The following is a 17,423-nucleotide window of genomic DNA, read 5'->3' as shown; positions in this document are numbered from 1 at the left end:
GACAGACAGACAGACAGACAGACAGACAGACAGACAGATAGATAGATAGATAGATAGATAGATAGATAGATAGATAGATAGATAGATAGATAGATAGATAGATAGATAGATAGATAGATAGATAGATAGATAGATAGATAGACAGACAGACAGACAGGTAGAGCAATAGATAGACAAAACGATAGATAGAATGATAAAACTAGAACAATAGATAGAACGATAGAATGATTGAACGATAGAATGATTGAACGATAGATAGAACGACAGACAGACAGACAGACAGACAGACAGACAGACAGACAGACAGACAGACAGACAGATAGATAGATAGATAGATAGATAGATAGATAGATAGATAGATAGATAGATAGATAGATAGATAGATAGATAGATAGATAGAGAAAAATGGATAGAGCAATAGACAAAATGATAGATAGAACGATAAAACAACAGATAGAACGATAGAACAATAGAATGATTGAACGATAGATAGACAGACAGACAGACAGACAGATGATAGATAGACAGACAGACAGACAGACAGACAGACATATAGATAGATAGATAGATAGATAGATAGATAGATAGATAGATAGATAGATAGATAGATAGATAGATAGATAGATAGATAGATAGATAGATAGATAGATAGATAGATAGATAAAACAACAGAACGATAGACAGACAGACAGACAGACAGACAGACAGACAGACAGACAGACAGACAGACAGACAGATAGATAGATAGATAGATAGATAGATAGATAGATAGATAGATAGATAGATAGATAGATAGATAGATAGATAGATAGAGATAGACTTTAATAAAAAAAATTGCACATTTATATACTGTATAACAATATAAAATCTCAAAAAGTAGCAGAGGTCCACCTCCTTCCCGATGGGCATACCACTGCCCAGCCCAGCTGTTAGACCGATGACTTTAGCCACAAACGCCTTGAGCGTCAGATACTCCTTTAACACCACACCTCTGAGGATGGTCTTGAGTTCAGGGATCCCAGAGCCTGAGGGACAGAGAACAGATTTTCAAGAAAGAGGGAGCGATGCCCATGAAATTAATCCATAAAACATAAACACAATTTCACACAGAGTGTAGATCTTGTCACCCTTATTATAAAAGATGAAAAAAGATTGGCGTGTATCCTCTAGTCTGACGTGGAGCATATGAGAAACTATCAAAACAATTGTGGTGAGGAGAGGTGAGAGAAAGAAAGAGAAAACGAGACCGTGATGATCACATCTTGAAAAGAGGGCAGGAAGATTTGAAGTGTTGTGGGTGGTTGAGGTGGATTGAGGACAAAAACGAGACAAAAATTGAATATAAAGCATAATAGCTGAGTACAGATGACAGAACAGAGGGACACAAAAATGATTTGTGACATTGTGAGCAGAGAAGCAGAATAGAGATGGTAATGTAAAGAACAGAGGACAAACAGAAATAATACAGGGTAATAAAAGCAGGAATGAGAGGACGATGAGATACACAAACCTATAGCTTGTGGAGAGACCAGATGACAGAAGAGGGATGCAAACACGATGAGGATGATGGGATATGAGACCCAGGCCAGATACTGCAGAGCCACATTCCCCTTCAGCTCTCCGTACATCCATTTATATCCTGACAGACAAAAATAGAAAGGTTGAGAAAAGTTTCACTGTAGGACATTTTTTATTTGCTCACATCTATGATACAACACGTCAAATTGGGTGTTGATTAAACTTAATGAATTATACTTAATTATACTTTAATTAAGGCACAAATGTGTACCTCTGAGATTACTTCCTTAGTGATGTATCCTTAAAGATACAATTTTTGCTATTTTCTTCTGACAGTTTTTAATGCATATACTGCATACTGTAACAATCATTATAAAGTTTGACTTGTATAACTTGTTCTGATTCTTCTTATTATTCCTTATTATTCGGAGCCTACCACAATTATGTGTATTACGGTATTACGGTTATTATTTCATTTTGGCATTACAATTGGCAAGAGAATTGTCCTTATGAGATAGCTCTGTCTCTGTTCCCAGTATCAGTAATTGGCTCTCTGAGGTGATGTCCTCCCTTCAGCTCCAAAGAACAGATTTTCTCAGAATTGGCAGTTACGCTAAATCAGAGCAAGTTGGCCAGCGATGACCTTTGATTTGGGCCACCACGCCATATTACAAATGGGGACTTGTTTTTTGCATTTAGATGTAGAGAATACAAGTGAACTTGATTAAAAGAAAACCTTTCAAAGGGATAATTCACCCTGAAATGAAAACTTTCATTGTTTAGTTATCCTGGAAAAGGTTTGGGAATCAATTCTCACTATTAATTAACTATTAACTACAAATTTTGCTTCAATAAACTCCTAATTTGCTGCTTATTAATAGTTAGTGAGGTAGTTGTTACGTTTAGGTATGGGGCAGGATTAAGGGATCTAGAATATGGTCTTGGAGAATAAGGAATTAATATGTGCTTTATAAGTACTAATAAACAGTCAATTTTGCAGTAATATGCATGTTAACCCTTGTGCACCCTTATGGACATTTTTGTCCATTTTAGTATTGTTTTTTTTTTTTTTTGATAATTTTGTTGGTATAGATGTCAGAGTGTGGTTTGTATGTGTGTCATAAAAAAAATTGTGTGTGTGCTTGTGATATTTGAGAAAAAAAACCTCTACTGCAAATCACAAATCCAAGCACTGTGTGCACCAGCAGAGTTTTGCTGCTATCTACAGGGGAATATTTGGTACTGCGCCCAAACAAAATTTTACTGAAAGCTCATCTTTTGAGATATCAACCTCAAATTTGGAACACAACTTGTTTCGATTTATGGCTTTGATTTTCTAGCAGGTTTAACATGTTTCATATATAAAATATTCATAAAATAAAATATAAAATATTGTTCATAAATAATTTTAATATACTTAAACCTGTATAACTTTTTTTTGTTTCACTTTTTAAACTTTTTTTACTTCAACAATAATCTGCCATGGGTCTTCTTTAAAATGAGACCAAACTTAAGTCTGTGCTCCCAAGCTTCCAATTTTTATGACCGTTTTTTGACATGGACATTTTTGTCCACCATGGACCTAAGTGTAACTTTTTTTTATTGATGCACAAGGGTTAATATAATAAAGTTATATGTTTGATATATACAGACATATATAGGTGCATCTCAAAAAATTCAAATATTGTGAAAAAGGTTGTTTTGTTTTTTTTGGTAACATTTCAAAAAGTGAAACTTTCATATATTCTAGATTCATTGCATATAAAGTAAAACATTTCAAAAGTTTTTTTGTTTTAATTTTAATTATTAGAGCTTACAGCTTATCTCAAAATATTATAATATTTCCTAAGATCAATCAAAAAAAAGAATTTGCAAAACACAAAAGTTCAAGTTCTTTAAAGATGTTCATTTATGCACTCAATTCTTGGTCGGGGCTCCTTTAGCATCAGTGAGGAACGGCATGGAAGCAATCAGCCTGTGGCACTGCTGAGGCACTATTGAGCCTTCAGCTCGTCTGTATTGTTGGATCCACCGTTTCTCATCTTTCTCTTGAAAATATCCCATAGATTCCATATGGAGTTCAGGTCAGGCATGTTGGCTGGCCAATCAAGCACAGTAATATTATAGTCAGCAAACCACTTGGCAGTGGTTTTGGCACTGTGGGCAGGTGCTAAAGTCCTGCTGGAAAAGGAAATCAGCATCTCCATAAAGCTTGTCAGCAAATCTCCTGGTAGACGGCTGCATTGACTTTGGACTTAAACACAATGGCCCAACACCAGCAGACATCACAGCACCGCAAATCATCACTGACTTCGGAAACATCACACTGGACTTCAAGCAGGTTGGATTCTGTGCCTCTCCAGTCTTCCTCCAGACTCCAGACCTTGATTTCCAAACAAAATGCAAAATTTACTTTTATCTGAAAAGAGGACTTTGGACCACTGAGCAACAGTCCGGATCTTTTTCTCTTTAGCCCAGGTAAGATTCTTCTGACGATGTTTCTGTGTCATAAGTGGCTTGTTAGCCCTTTTCCTGAAGACGTCTGAGCGTGGTGACTCCTGATGCACTGATTCCAGCTTCAGTCCACTCCTTGTGAAGCTCTCCCAAGTCTTTGAATCGGCTTTGCTTGACAGTATTCTCAAGCTTGCGGTCAACCCTGTTGCTTGTGCACCTTTTCCTACACAATTTCTTCCTTCCAGTCAACTTTTCATTTAATATGCTTTGATACAGCACTCCTTGAACAGCCCCCCCTTTCAGTAATGACCCTCTGTGATTTACCCTCTTTGTGGAGGGTGTCAATGATTGTCTTCTGGACCATTTCCAAGTCAGCAGTCTTCCCCATTATTGTGGTCTCAAAGAATAAGAGATACCCGGAATTTATACTGTAGGGATGGTCATTAATTGAAACTCAAATGTAAATATTCTAATATTTTGAGATACTGGATTTTTGACTTTCATGAGCTGTAAGCTTTAATCATCAAAATCAAAACAAAAAAACTTTTGAAATGTTTTACTTTACATGTAATAAATCTAAAATATATGAAAGTTTCACTTTTTGAAACAAGTTACAAGAAATAATTTACTTTTTCATAATATTCTAATTTTATGAGATGCACCTGTATAGACAAGTTTTTTTGCATTCAGTTTTATCTGATGTGTTTCATAAACAGATGTTATTACTCTTTTTTTCCCATTTGTGATGCTGTTATTTGAAAATGAGAAAAATATTAAATACACATTAATTATATAAATTTGATTAAATAAAAAAAAAGAAATCTGTTTAATTCTAAAACTTAGTCCAAATTCTATTCCTGGCTGCTGTTCAGTATTTTCCACAAAAGAATAATATTGTGTGGTGAGGCTGACACAAAACAGCATACGTCGTTTGTGTCCAGCAGATAATGGCGCTACGGTGACGCGGACGAGACAAATTGTTGAATAAAGTCATACGTTTTTTTTTTTCTTTGCGTACAAAAAGTATTCTTGTCGCTTCATAACATTCAGGTTGAACCACTGATGGCAGATGGACTATTTTGTCGATGTCTTTCATACTTTTCTGGACCTTTTACTTGGCAGTCAATGGGACAGTCACAAGACTCCCGGTTTTCATCCAGAATATCTTAAATTGTGTTCCGAGGATGAACGAAGGTTTCACAGGACTGGAACGACATGGGGTTAAGTGATTAATGACAAAATTTTCATTTTGGGGTGGAGTAACCCTTTAAGATATTTTTGATGAAATCCGAGAGCTCTCTGGCCCTCCATAGATAGCAACGCAACTGGAATGTTCCCAGGCCCAGAAACATAGCAAGGACATTGGTAAAATAGTCCATGGGACATCAGGGGTTCAACTGTAATTTTACGAAGCTACGAGAATACTACAAGTTACCAACCTCTGCCATAACAAGAGTACCACAACGCATGCTGCTGACGTATGGTAACTTGGAGAATAATTGTTGAATAAAGTCATTATTTTTGTTTTCTTTGCGCACAAAAAGTATCCTCGTAGCTTTGTAAGATTACGGTTAAACTACTGATGTCACATGGACTATTTTACCAATGCTATGTTTCTGGACCTGGGAATATTTCAGCTACATTGCTGTCTATGGAGGGTCAGAAAGCTCTCGGATTTTATCAAAAATATCTTAAATTATGTTCTGAAGATGAACGAAGGTCTTATGGGTTCGGAACGACATGAGGGTGAGCGATTAATGCCAGAATTTTCATTTTTGGGTGAACTATCCCTTTAATAACGTTTGAATTGTTGACATTAGTTCATTAGTACTAGAAATTAGTACTTCTAAAGCATTTATTTTAATGTTAATTTAAAGATTTTCTAACACATATTAAAATCAAAAGTTGCATCTGCTAATATTCTTTAATGGACCTAAGTCACCATGAACGAACAATAAACAGTTGTAACAAATAGACTGCTCATTGTTAGTTAATGTTAGTCAGTCTGTTAACTAACACTAACTAATGGAACCCTATTATAAAGTGTTGTCTAAATAAATAGTAGAATAATATTTGAACATAAAGGCCACAACTACTTCAGAATACAAGAGAGCATCTCATACCTTTTTGCTTAAATATATACAGGCTTTAAGTGTCACCAACTCTACCATCTACCTTGTAGGCTCTTGGCACTGGCATAGTCCATGCTCCAGCTAACCAGAGCCATAGTGAGGCCTAAAAGAACCAGGAAGATCCAGTCCTCGCCCAACTTTGTCACAATATACCTCTGGATCCGGGCCAGGCAGTCTGCAATGCAAACACATTCTAACGGCTATTCACTTTAGACCAGTGCACTTGATTTCTAAGTAAACAGAATGGGTTTTCATTAGCCACTCACCCTGGCATTTGGAATAGGGGCGTGGATTCTTTATAGAGTAGGAGGGGCTTAAACCTGGTGCCATGGGCCCCGCATCCAGGCTGGCATGATGTGCTCGGCCATGGCCTCTCCTGGTTGCCTTGGCATTGCCGGCATGCCTCTTCCATTGCCTTTCAGTCAACAGACGTGTGGCCTCCCGTCTGGCAATATTACCCAGCTGCTCCCGATATTCCCCATACAGCTGAAAAAGACAGAATGCGGGTTTCTACCAGGAACAGAAATGACCACATGACACCTGATCATTGATCAGCAGAGAGAAGAAAATCAATGGAAGGAAAATCTGCAGTGAACAAAGCAAATATGGGGAAAAAGTCACTCTTGATAATGCGGGAAACTGCAACTTAATGGTAGAAAATCCTTTGATTTCACAACTCTCAGAGTGCACACTGGTTCAGTGTGATTGTGTGCATGTGAATACTTGTGGAAGTAGGAACATGAAGGGAATCAATGTAAGTGTGTGTGGTGGTGACTAACAGTCATTTATATATGTCAGACAGAAATAGTCACACTGTCTAACAGGGCAGAATGGAAAAGCGCTCCCCCGAGATACTCTCAATCATACATACAGTACACGCACATGCACAAGATTCAGCTGAAAATGTAGTACTTAAATTTCCCAACTATATTGCATCAACTTAAAAAAGCCAAACACCCCAAAAGAAAGAAAGAACAGATTAAGGTCACCATTAATTGGAAATTGCAACCGTCTTATCTTCTCTATTGTGATTTATATCTGAGTGGCTTATTGGATGGCAAAACAACATGGGGCAGTACTTGATTTAGTCCATCGGGATTTGCTTAGATCATGGGGAATCGATTAGAAGTGGGCGCTGCAAACTAAATGGAGGCCATATTTGATTTCTTGGTGAGCTACATGAGTACACAAATGCAAAAATAATGGGCTGTCCATCAGGATAGACTGGATTTTGGCCAGTAAAGGAGGAAGTGATCCACCAAGACATTCTTCACCTTCATTCCATTACACCCAATACACACGCCTTCACACATACATTCCTGAGCCGCACAGACCCCACATGGTACAAGACTGGAGGGATCAGATTCAGCCCCCTCATGCCCACTCAAAAACAAGAAATGATCAATATACTGCATATACACAATTTAAACTACTTGAGTATTTATTTAAAACAATTGGAATAAATTATAAATTATATCTAAAAAAATGTGCATGCATGCATGTATAAATAAACAACTTAACAAATAAATAAGAAAGATTTAAAATAAATTAAAAAAAAATTTGGGGGTATTCATCTTATCACAGATTCTTTTTTCCCAACAAAGTACATAAACAGCTGTGGTTTTGGTAGCTTTATACATAAAAAAAATAAATCATTTTCAGTACAGAACTCAATCAACCAAACCATTATAGTATCATTCAGCCCTGATGAGTCTAGACTTCAACTAATAAATTAAAATTAATTAACTTCAAATGAAAATCTACTTTAGGTTTGTTTTCCAAATGCAGAGTCCAAAAACAATTTTTGAACTTTTCGGAAGTTCATATGAAATTATAATCCAGAATTTATATCCATTTCAACACAGTTAATTAGCATAAAGTTATTCTCTTTCACTAATAATTGACATTTTTTAATTAATTTATTCAAGAACAATTATTAAACAGTAGATTTGTTAATTACTTCTAAATTATTGCATTTAGAATTAATTTAGAGTTTAATAATGAATGAAAGTGAACAAGAATGCTGAATTCTACGGCATGCATTCATAATAGAGACAAACCCACCTCATGTGTAGCTGCAGTCTTGAACATAATGTATGCAGATTTTACATTCTCCCACAGAGCATCTCATACTATGAGACAACCAGCTATACAACAGCATTTATACACTGCATTTGAATACTGGAGCACACACACACACTATCGAATACCCTCGAATGACCAATTTAACAAAATCCCTGAGTAAAAAAAATGGTTTTTAATTCTTTTCTCATCTATCACGTTATCATGATAAGATAGCAGAGTTTGTGTCAGATAGAGAGAAGACCCAAGGTTGTTTCTATCATTGTCTCTTCGATTTTCTGAAGTCGGTACACTGATTCAGGTTGACAGCGTGAGAGACTGTTCTGTAACAGAAAAACGTGTACTTTATAACAACATATTCTCTCTCAAACACCTGTTTTCCTCGTTTAACTGATTTCCACAGTGCAGGCTTTACTTTACAACCACAGGGCCTGACCCCACAGCTCAGTTCTGAAAGATCAGATGTAGTCTTCTGAACAACTGAAATCAATCAACAAATTACAAGATCAAGAATAAGACCAAAAGTATACTATCCAACACGTTATTCTGAGAGAAATAAGGCTCAAAGACAAGAAAGAGTGAGAGAGAGGAAGACCGACAGAGCCGAGAGAGTGAAAGTTGCTAACAGACATAAGCACTGAAGGACATAGTGACTTTGAGAGTTAATTAAAAACAGAAATATAATGGTCAGTCTGTATAGGTGTGTGTGTGTAAGTATAATAATACAGTCTGACCCATTTACTGACAGACTGATCAGATCTTTTTCTTTATCAAATGTAATTATATTAATTCAACAATATATTATCAAATAATGCATATGAATAATTAATATGAAATCATATGTAATAACGCAAATTATGCAATGTTGACATTTACATTCAGTATTAGTAGTTGACATAATGAGCAACGAAACTCATATTTTCATAAGTGTTGCTTTTTTTAAGCAGTAAATTAATTTCTAGACAATGCTAGAATATAGACTGACCTTCGTCCCAAGATTTCCATAAAAAAGTTATAGAACATTATCAACATCCATTAATCCAATGAATGAAATCCTGTACAGTATAGCAAGTTACCAAAATGTTTAAATCTAGAAAAAATACAAATATTATAATGTTTAATCTCACCAGAATCTGGTCAAAATTCAAAACCGTCTCAAAAGTGTTGATGGGTTCCCTTAACATCGTGCTCTTTCTCCTCTGTCAATCTTTGTCTCTCTTTCTTTTCGTCTGCTATGTACCTATGTTCCTCCTCTCCTTCTCCTTTTAACCTTCACAAAATATTCAGATATTAGTAACTGTATCTGCCTTATAGGGGGTGCCCTGTAGGTTAACATCTAAGTAAACTACATTACCCATAATGCAGTGCACTTCATTTACAGACTGCGATTGACAGTGTGCTGTCAGCAGCTGTTAATTCACAGGATTGTGGCTTCCTAATCCTGTCTGGCGGTCAGCTGAAATCCACTGCAGGTATCTGGATGTGAACACGTTTTCTGCGTCATTTCATTTATTTTCGTCTGTGCTTAAGTTGAATTCAGTTAAACCTGCATTAATGGTGTTGATTGATGTCAGCTCTGTGACATAAAGTGACATCACCACGTTCACCTCTACACTGTCCATTCATTAAAAGTGGCAAAATCTCAAAATAAAATTAGAAAATGACTATGAAAGAGTATTTTAAAAAACATCAATATATAATGCTTAGTCTCAGCCGAATGCTTGTCTATGGGCTACATACTCTCAGAAAAAAAGGTACAAAAGCTGTCAGTGGGGCGGTACCTTTTCAAAAGGTACACATTTGTAGGTAATGGGTTCATATTGCTACTTTAAATGCACATACTAGTACCTCAAGTTTACATATTAGTTCCTAAAATGTACAAAAGTGTACCTTTTGAAAAGGTACTGCCCCAGTGATAGCTTTTGTACCTTTTTTTTTTGGAGTGTACGGCACTTTCGCAAATTGGAAAGCTTTAATTTTATTGGACAATTTCAGATTCATACAACTTCCAGGAGTTAGATACGTTTTTGTCAATCCATGTGGAAACAAATCCATGTTTACAAGGTACTGGATTAAGATAATAAGTGCTTTTGAGGAAGAAATAACTACTGAATTTTCAGATTAAATGTTTACGTTGCCAGGTTACCAGTGTTAATTGCATTGAATCTGAAGGATATTAAATGAGAAAACATTTCTGCATATTTAATTATGCCCATTTTAAATGTATACAATTGTTACATGTATTTATTTTTTACTTTTATTATTATTATTGCTATCACTATGCGTAATTTCATTATTTCGGTGGAAAGAGTTAATGTTGGGAAAAATAATATTTTGCAGTTGTATGGAGTTGTGTTAACGATTTCTTAATAAAAAGTATTGTTAATGCTTTGGAAAAAGTTTAAAAATAAATTACTAAAAAAAAGAATTGCAGATCTGTTCCCTGAGTCTTTGAAATAAACTGCATTATTATTACACAAATGAACAATTATGAACACAAATGTTGGCACATTTATGTAGAGTTTTCTGTAAGACCCAGCATGGACTGACAGTGCTGTGCAGTTTTTTTAACACCAGCCTATCAACAAATTTACACTCAAAACACCAACCTTTAACAAACTTTAAAGTGGACTAGACTTTCTCCATGGTAAAAAAAAAAATTAATCAGGCTACAAAAAACTATATAATGCTAAACAGACTAATTTGATTTTTACATATTTACATATTACATATAATATTTTTTACATATGAGATTTTTACACATTGAAGTTTTTACATATTTTCACACAGCATGCTCATCTTTTAAAGTACATAAACTACTGATCAGTTAAGAATTTTCTACTCATCAATAATTATTTAAGGTTATTAGTTATTTAATTGTCAACCAAGAAAAACAGGACACAACCTTAAGAAAAAAAAGTTGGTAAACAAACTTGTTTGAATTTGGATATTTCAGCAGTCTGTAGTCTGCAGTTCACAAGACCCCAGGAATATGCTAATTCATCCTCAAAACATTATTTGCATTTCTGCCCAATAACGAAGTGAAAGTTCAAACGCAACAACCCTTTTATCTCCTGCACACTTCCTCCACTTGACTCTCAGTCTGTTCATTGCTGTCAATCAGCAGTCAGACTCCCAGAGGCCTCTGTGCTTAAGAAGAGGTCATCCGCAGCTGCCTGACCTGGAAGTGAAATCACTTAAGTGTGACCATTAAACACAACACGCGGTGCTGTTTAACATCAGTATGAGCAAACACTGCTGTAAACGAATACATCGCTCATCTAAGACCAGACACCATCATTAGTTTTTCCATCATGGTGGAAACTTTCCATTGACTTCTTTTGTTTCACACCAAGCAAATTATAATTTCCATCATTCAACTCTAAACCTGACACTCACAGAAAGCATTCAGCATTTTTAGGGATAGTTTGCTCAGCAATGAAACTTATATCATGATTTACTCACCCTCATTTGTTCCAAACCTCTATGACTTACTTGCTTTTGTAGAACATAAGTGGTTTTTACCTACACAATGAAAATCAATGCTGTCCAATGTCTTTTCAGCTCCACAGAAGAAAGCCATACAGGTTGGGACTGACATGATGGTGAGTAAATGATGACAGAATTTTCATTTTGGGTAAACTATCCCTTCATTCTCTCATAAAAGGGACAGATCCCCTAAAATAATTAAATTAGGCAGCAGCTATTTGCAGTAAGTCTAAATAGCTATAGATTCTATTTACACTACGTAAAAATAGCAGTATTTTCTTATCATTGTCTTTATACTACTTAGTGCAAATAGTGGCAGATATCTGCACCTTATCATTGTAATACATTATAAAACAGTACACCATAATAGCGTATTGAGTGTAAATTATAATTTTTATTAAAATTATTAAATGGAAGCCACATTATTGGTACAATAAAGCCCTCCCTACACCTAATCGTAACCCTACCCAATAAACACCTGTGTGAAACTTTATATCCACTTTTCGAATATTTCCTTCATTTTATTTTTTAAATAAATGCCTTTCCGATGTGATATGTAATGTGAAAAGGGAGAAGCACTAATATTTGAACTTGGGTCGATCGCATCAAACTCTACCACATGCTTTTGCTGCTGCTATTGTTAATCAGGCGTCTTTTGTAATGTTGTCTAGCCCAAGCCCATGGTAGTGGGCGGAGTTAGTGTAAATAGGCTCTGCCAACAAGGCGGGTTGTTTGCACTTAATGTAAATAGATACTCTGTATAAATTATGCCATCATTTACTCACATCAAAACTTTATGACTTTCTTCTATGAAATACAAATGAAGAAATTTTGAGAAATGTCAGTAGCACTTTATATTACTGTCCTGTTCCGCATGTACATACTCTGTGCTTATAATAGAAATTATAATAACTGGGTAATTACTAACCTTGAATCTATCTCAAAACCTAATCTTAACCATGTAGTTACTTTGTATTACCAGTACTTTTTTAGATAAGTATACTGTAAGTACACATTAGGGAAAACTGTTTGGTACGACATCTACGGTTCAATACTCACTTACGTATTGAATTTTTGCATTCAAATAACTAATAAAACTAATAAATTCAAAGCATTTTATTTCTTTCCTAATTAGCTGTGTGTGTGTGTGTGCGCGCGTGCTTATGCACTGAGAAGAGCAAACGCCTCCCCTTTATTGTCTTTATGTTTCATCATTCAAAATATTTCTAATCTTCTTTTTACTCAGCTACAGCGATAGCTGGATGACTTTGTCCTTATTAGGGATTTTCTGGAACGTCATGAGTTCTATTACTTCTGTGAAGTTTCTGTCCCAAGGGCGCCCTCTGGCATCCAGTATGAATTAATCAGACATTACATGTTTTTATAGCACTCCATAATGTCCAATCCATTGGCAAACTGGGTAAAAATAGGAAAAACATTACTTCTCTCAAAAAAAAAAATAATAATTTAAGCAGACATATAATAATCCATGTCTATTTCAGGTGTACAGAAGTGTACAGGAGTTTTGTGTTGTTAATTTGCTTTTAAAAAATCGCCAAGCCATCAGAACCAAACCGAACCAAAAACACATGGTTAAAAACAGAGGTGTTGAACCGTGGGCTAACTGTATTGTTGCATCTCTAGTACACATGTGGTAAAATTAAATGCAACCGGAATGTCTCAGTAACCGTCAGAATGGCGGCTTCTGCATCAGCATGCGTCAACGACTGACGTGGAAGAAAAGAAATTGTTGAATAAGGTCTTTATTATTTTGCACACAAAAAGTATTCTTGTAGCTTCATAACAGTGCGGTTGAACCACTGATGTTACACAGACTATTTTAACGATGTCCTTACTACCTTTTCTGGGCCTTGAATGTGGTAGTTGCGTTGCTGTCTACACAGGGTCAGAAAGCTCTCAAATTTCATCAAAAATATCATAATTTGTGTTCCGAAGATGAACAAAGGTCTTACAGGTTTGGAATGACTTAATGACAGAATTTTTATTTTTGTGTGAACTCTCCCTTTAAGCTGGCAAATTCTAAACACACACATTTGTAATAATATATTGAGTGAAAAACACTCATTCAGCAGCAACAGAATAACAACAGTATTAAATCTGATTATGAAGAGGAAATCATTCACTTGAAGCCTGTAAGGCTACTGATGAAGTTTTTCCTCAGACTGGATCATGTTCCCTACAGGAATCTCCTGCGTGTGCGAGACAGACAGAAAGGGGACGGCAGCGGCAGTAATGCGTTTATGCGTAAAATTTACAGAGGTTAAAAAAAGCTCCCGGCACTGGCGATCTTCCCATATTGTGCGGCAAGAGAGGAAAATCGATGTGGAAACTTGCGAGCGAGAGAAGAGAGGGAGACCGGTGAAGAAATGGAAGGTTGAGGGGAGCCTGTGTGTGGGAACTTAATGACTTGTGACAGTGCAAAACTGACAGCTAAAGAATTGATGCTCTTTCGCCCCCTCGTCTCACTTTCTCGCGCACCAAATTTACAACTATTCTCTCACGCTCTCTTTTGACACTTGACCTTTTGTGTTCAATCTATTTCATTTACATTACATTTACATTTATTCATTTAGCTGACGCTTTTATCCAAAGCGACTTACAATTGCTATATATGTCAGAGGTCACACGCCTCTGGAGCAACTAGGGGTTAAGTGTCTTGCTCAGGGACACATTGGTGTCTCACAGTGGATTCGAACCCGGGTCTCTCACACCAAAGGCATGTGTCTTATCCACTGCGCCATCACCTTTCCTTTCACTTTCATACAATCTTAGGGCCTTCCTAATCAGCTGTCCAATAGAACCCAACGCTAACAAATAGCTCAATGCACCTGACCAGCTGACCATACGTTCCTCTTGGCCATCGAGAGCAGCAGGGCCAGGCGTATATTTAACCTGCATGCTCAGGTTTCTGCTAGCGTATAGCAGCAGAGATGTAGTGCGTAGGTTAGCACGAATACGCACAAATCACGAGGTTTGGTCCACACATCTGCTTAGTTCAGCAAGTCTACAACATTGCAAATAATCCTCAAGGGCATTCGAGGTGTTTTATAGAACTTTCAGAAACCTGAGGCTTTTTCCACACCAAATGATGCCGGTAAACAGAAATACTGCAACGGGAAGCTGTCTGAAGTAATCATAAAATGACTGACAAGCATTAAAAAAAGCAAGGAGGTAGAAAGCAGAACATGCAAACATGATTCTCTCCCAAGAAGCATCTGATAAATCCATTGTATTGGCTCTAATGCAAGTTTACGAGACAGATCGTCTTTAATCAGCAGGGTGTTGACACAGGTTACGGCAATTCTCATACCTATTCATGAGTTGTGCTAGAACAGCCCAGTGAGCTCCATGTGTGTCGCACCACTAAGAATAGAATGGAAAATCAATTAAAGCCCAGGCTAGTGAAGTGAAAGACTTTGAGACCCATTATTTAAAGAGTCATATTTTGGGCAGATAAGCGTTTCTAGGTTAGAACAGACCAGACTGACCATGACGAACCTCAGCAAGCCACCCACCAAAAGCAAGACAGCGAAACGCCTCGGCGTAAGACAACAAAACAACGGGAGAGAGAAAGAGGCACAGAAAGACAGTGACTGACCAGGGTTTGCTGGTATCTCAGAGCTTTCCTTTGCGACGCATCGGCAGCCATCGACACGCTCGCACTGAGCCAAAAATAAACACACAGTCTCACTCCTGTGTTACAGCATATGAAACACATACACTCACCGACTCTTACCCGTTTATTCAGTTACACACACCACCCCGCTCAAAGATAAACACGCTGTCTCACTCTTATGTTACAGTACCCGCAACACACACGTGTGAGAAAAATGCTGAGACGTGTGATTCTTCAATTAGATACACTGGAACACACCATCCACAAACTGGCAAAGAGACGGCCTACCTGTAATACACTGCACCAACAACACTTCTGGAGGTGCAGAGAACGCAAACACATCCCAAACATGCAGATATTCACAACCCTTTCAAAACATTACCATGGTATCCATAGTTTCTGTCCAATACACAGTATTGGCAAATTTGGTATATTGGCAAGCTGGTAACACTTACGAGTTTCCAGAATTTATCCTATGCTAGAGTACGGGATAAGGATTTTAAATTATTTTATAAAGATTGCACTCACAAAGAGCAATACTTCAGAGTTAAGAGATTAGTAAGAAATTTCCATGAAATGTTAATGTTTTATTAATTTTCAAAACATTTCCAGAACCTATTCCATAACCGTGGAAAGATACATCTTAAATGAACTGAAATTCTATTTGGAATTATAGAAATATTCTGGGAAACTTTTAATATTCTGGGTTTATGTTTACAGTGATTTGCGACAAATGGATAGCATTTTTAATCAATTAAATTAACAGAGATTGGGAGAAATACTATGAAAACTTACATAACTTTTTTTTACTTTATACGTTTTTAATCATTTCCATTTGATGAATTTTGATTCCTTTATAACTTTGAAATTCCCTGATATTTCCAGGATTTCCCAAACAAACAAACACTAATTGCACTATAAATAACTTTGGATAAAAGTCTGAAAATTACCTGAAGTTTATAAAATATTAATATAAAAATAATGGTAACACTTCACAATAAGGCCCCAATTCTGAACTCTTTAACAATGAGCAATACTTAATAATAACAGTATTTAATCATCTTTATTAACGTTAGTTAATAAAAATACAACTGCTCATTGTACATTCATGTTAGTGCAGGTCTATTAAATAATATTAACAAATACAACTTTCCAATTTAATAATGTATTAGTAAATGTTAAAATCACCATTAACGAAGATTAATAAATGCTTCAAAAGTATTTGACATCATTAGCTCATATTAACTGACGTAAACTAACGTTAAAAAACAGAGCTTCTGTTAAGTTTTACTAAAATATTTTTACATATCAAATTCTAAGATTATTTCTACCTAATAAAAGACTTTAGAATTAAGAAAATGTGATTAATTTACACAACTTTTCCAGTGCTCTAAAACACACTTTTGAAATACTCTAATATCCCTAGGTATTTCAGAACTAGGTATAGAAGTATTAACAGATTTCTGTCATAGTTTTGCAATGTTAGCAATAACTTGCATCTATTGTATTTTGGTTATGTTTACCATGGTTAATTCTTGTTAGGTGACCATTCCTTTTATCTACACAATCTGTAGTCAACATGAAACATATGATTCAAATCCTAAAACAAGCAGGACATAATAAATAAAAAAAATGATCAATTTTATGAAGAGGGCAAGAAAAACTATTTTGAAAAAAACAAATCACTATGCAGTGTAGTGTAGTGAATAAAAACACAAAGACTCAAACAGAGAGAGTGACTGAAGCAGATGAGCCCAAATGAGCGTACTTGTGTCTTGTGTTAAATAGATAATACAGGTTGCTTGTCTGTTCTTAGCTGCAGCACATGGCTAATCGCCGCCTCATCTCACATTAACGACATCCCCACTCTCAGCCGTTACTAGCGGCAACACGCCTCCCCATCTATCTGCAGGCCTGAACCCCTCCCAGCTGGATTTCTGTTTTACTTCCACCTCTTCTTGTTTTTGTTCCTTCTGGCAAGCACAGGTGTTTTTTGACAGGACACCACCCCCTCGGGGGCACCCCTGTAACATGATGAGTGAGTATGCGTTTTGGAAGGCCTTGGGGGGGTAGGGGGGATGGGCAACGTGACCCAGTACAACAGCATTCAA

At 36.3% G+C, this 17,423-nt stretch overlaps 1 protein-coding gene across 1 annotated transcript in view; it reads right to left on the bottom strand.

Moving 5' to 3' along the window:
• LOC306886911 (chloride channel protein 1-like) overlaps window positions 1–15,366 on the bottom strand; it is a 30,570-nt gene extending 15,204 nt beyond the window's left edge. The window contains exons 1-5 of the mRNA XM_079444277.1: window positions 15,295–15,366; window positions 6,371–6,590; window positions 6,148–6,279; window positions 1,511–1,639; window positions 892–1,025 (exon numbers count right to left, since the gene is read on the bottom strand). Coding sequence (XP_079300403.1) covers window positions 892–1,025; window positions 1,511–1,639; window positions 6,148–6,279; window positions 6,371–6,590; window positions 15,295–15,345 — 666 coding nt within the window. The 5' untranslated portion in view covers window positions 15,346–15,366. The remainder of the gene's footprint in view (window positions 1–891; window positions 1,026–1,510; window positions 1,640–6,147; window positions 6,280–6,370; window positions 6,591–15,294) is intronic.
• Window positions 15,367–17,423: the final 2,057 nt, after the last annotated feature.

Source organism: Barbus barbus (assembly GCF_936440315.1).
Source record: "Barbus barbus genome assembly, chromosome: 21".
NCBI classification, from domain to species: domain Eukaryota; kingdom Metazoa; phylum Chordata; class Actinopteri; order Cypriniformes; family Cyprinidae; genus Barbus; species Barbus barbus.
This window is presented reverse-complemented; position numbering and strand designations above follow the sequence as displayed.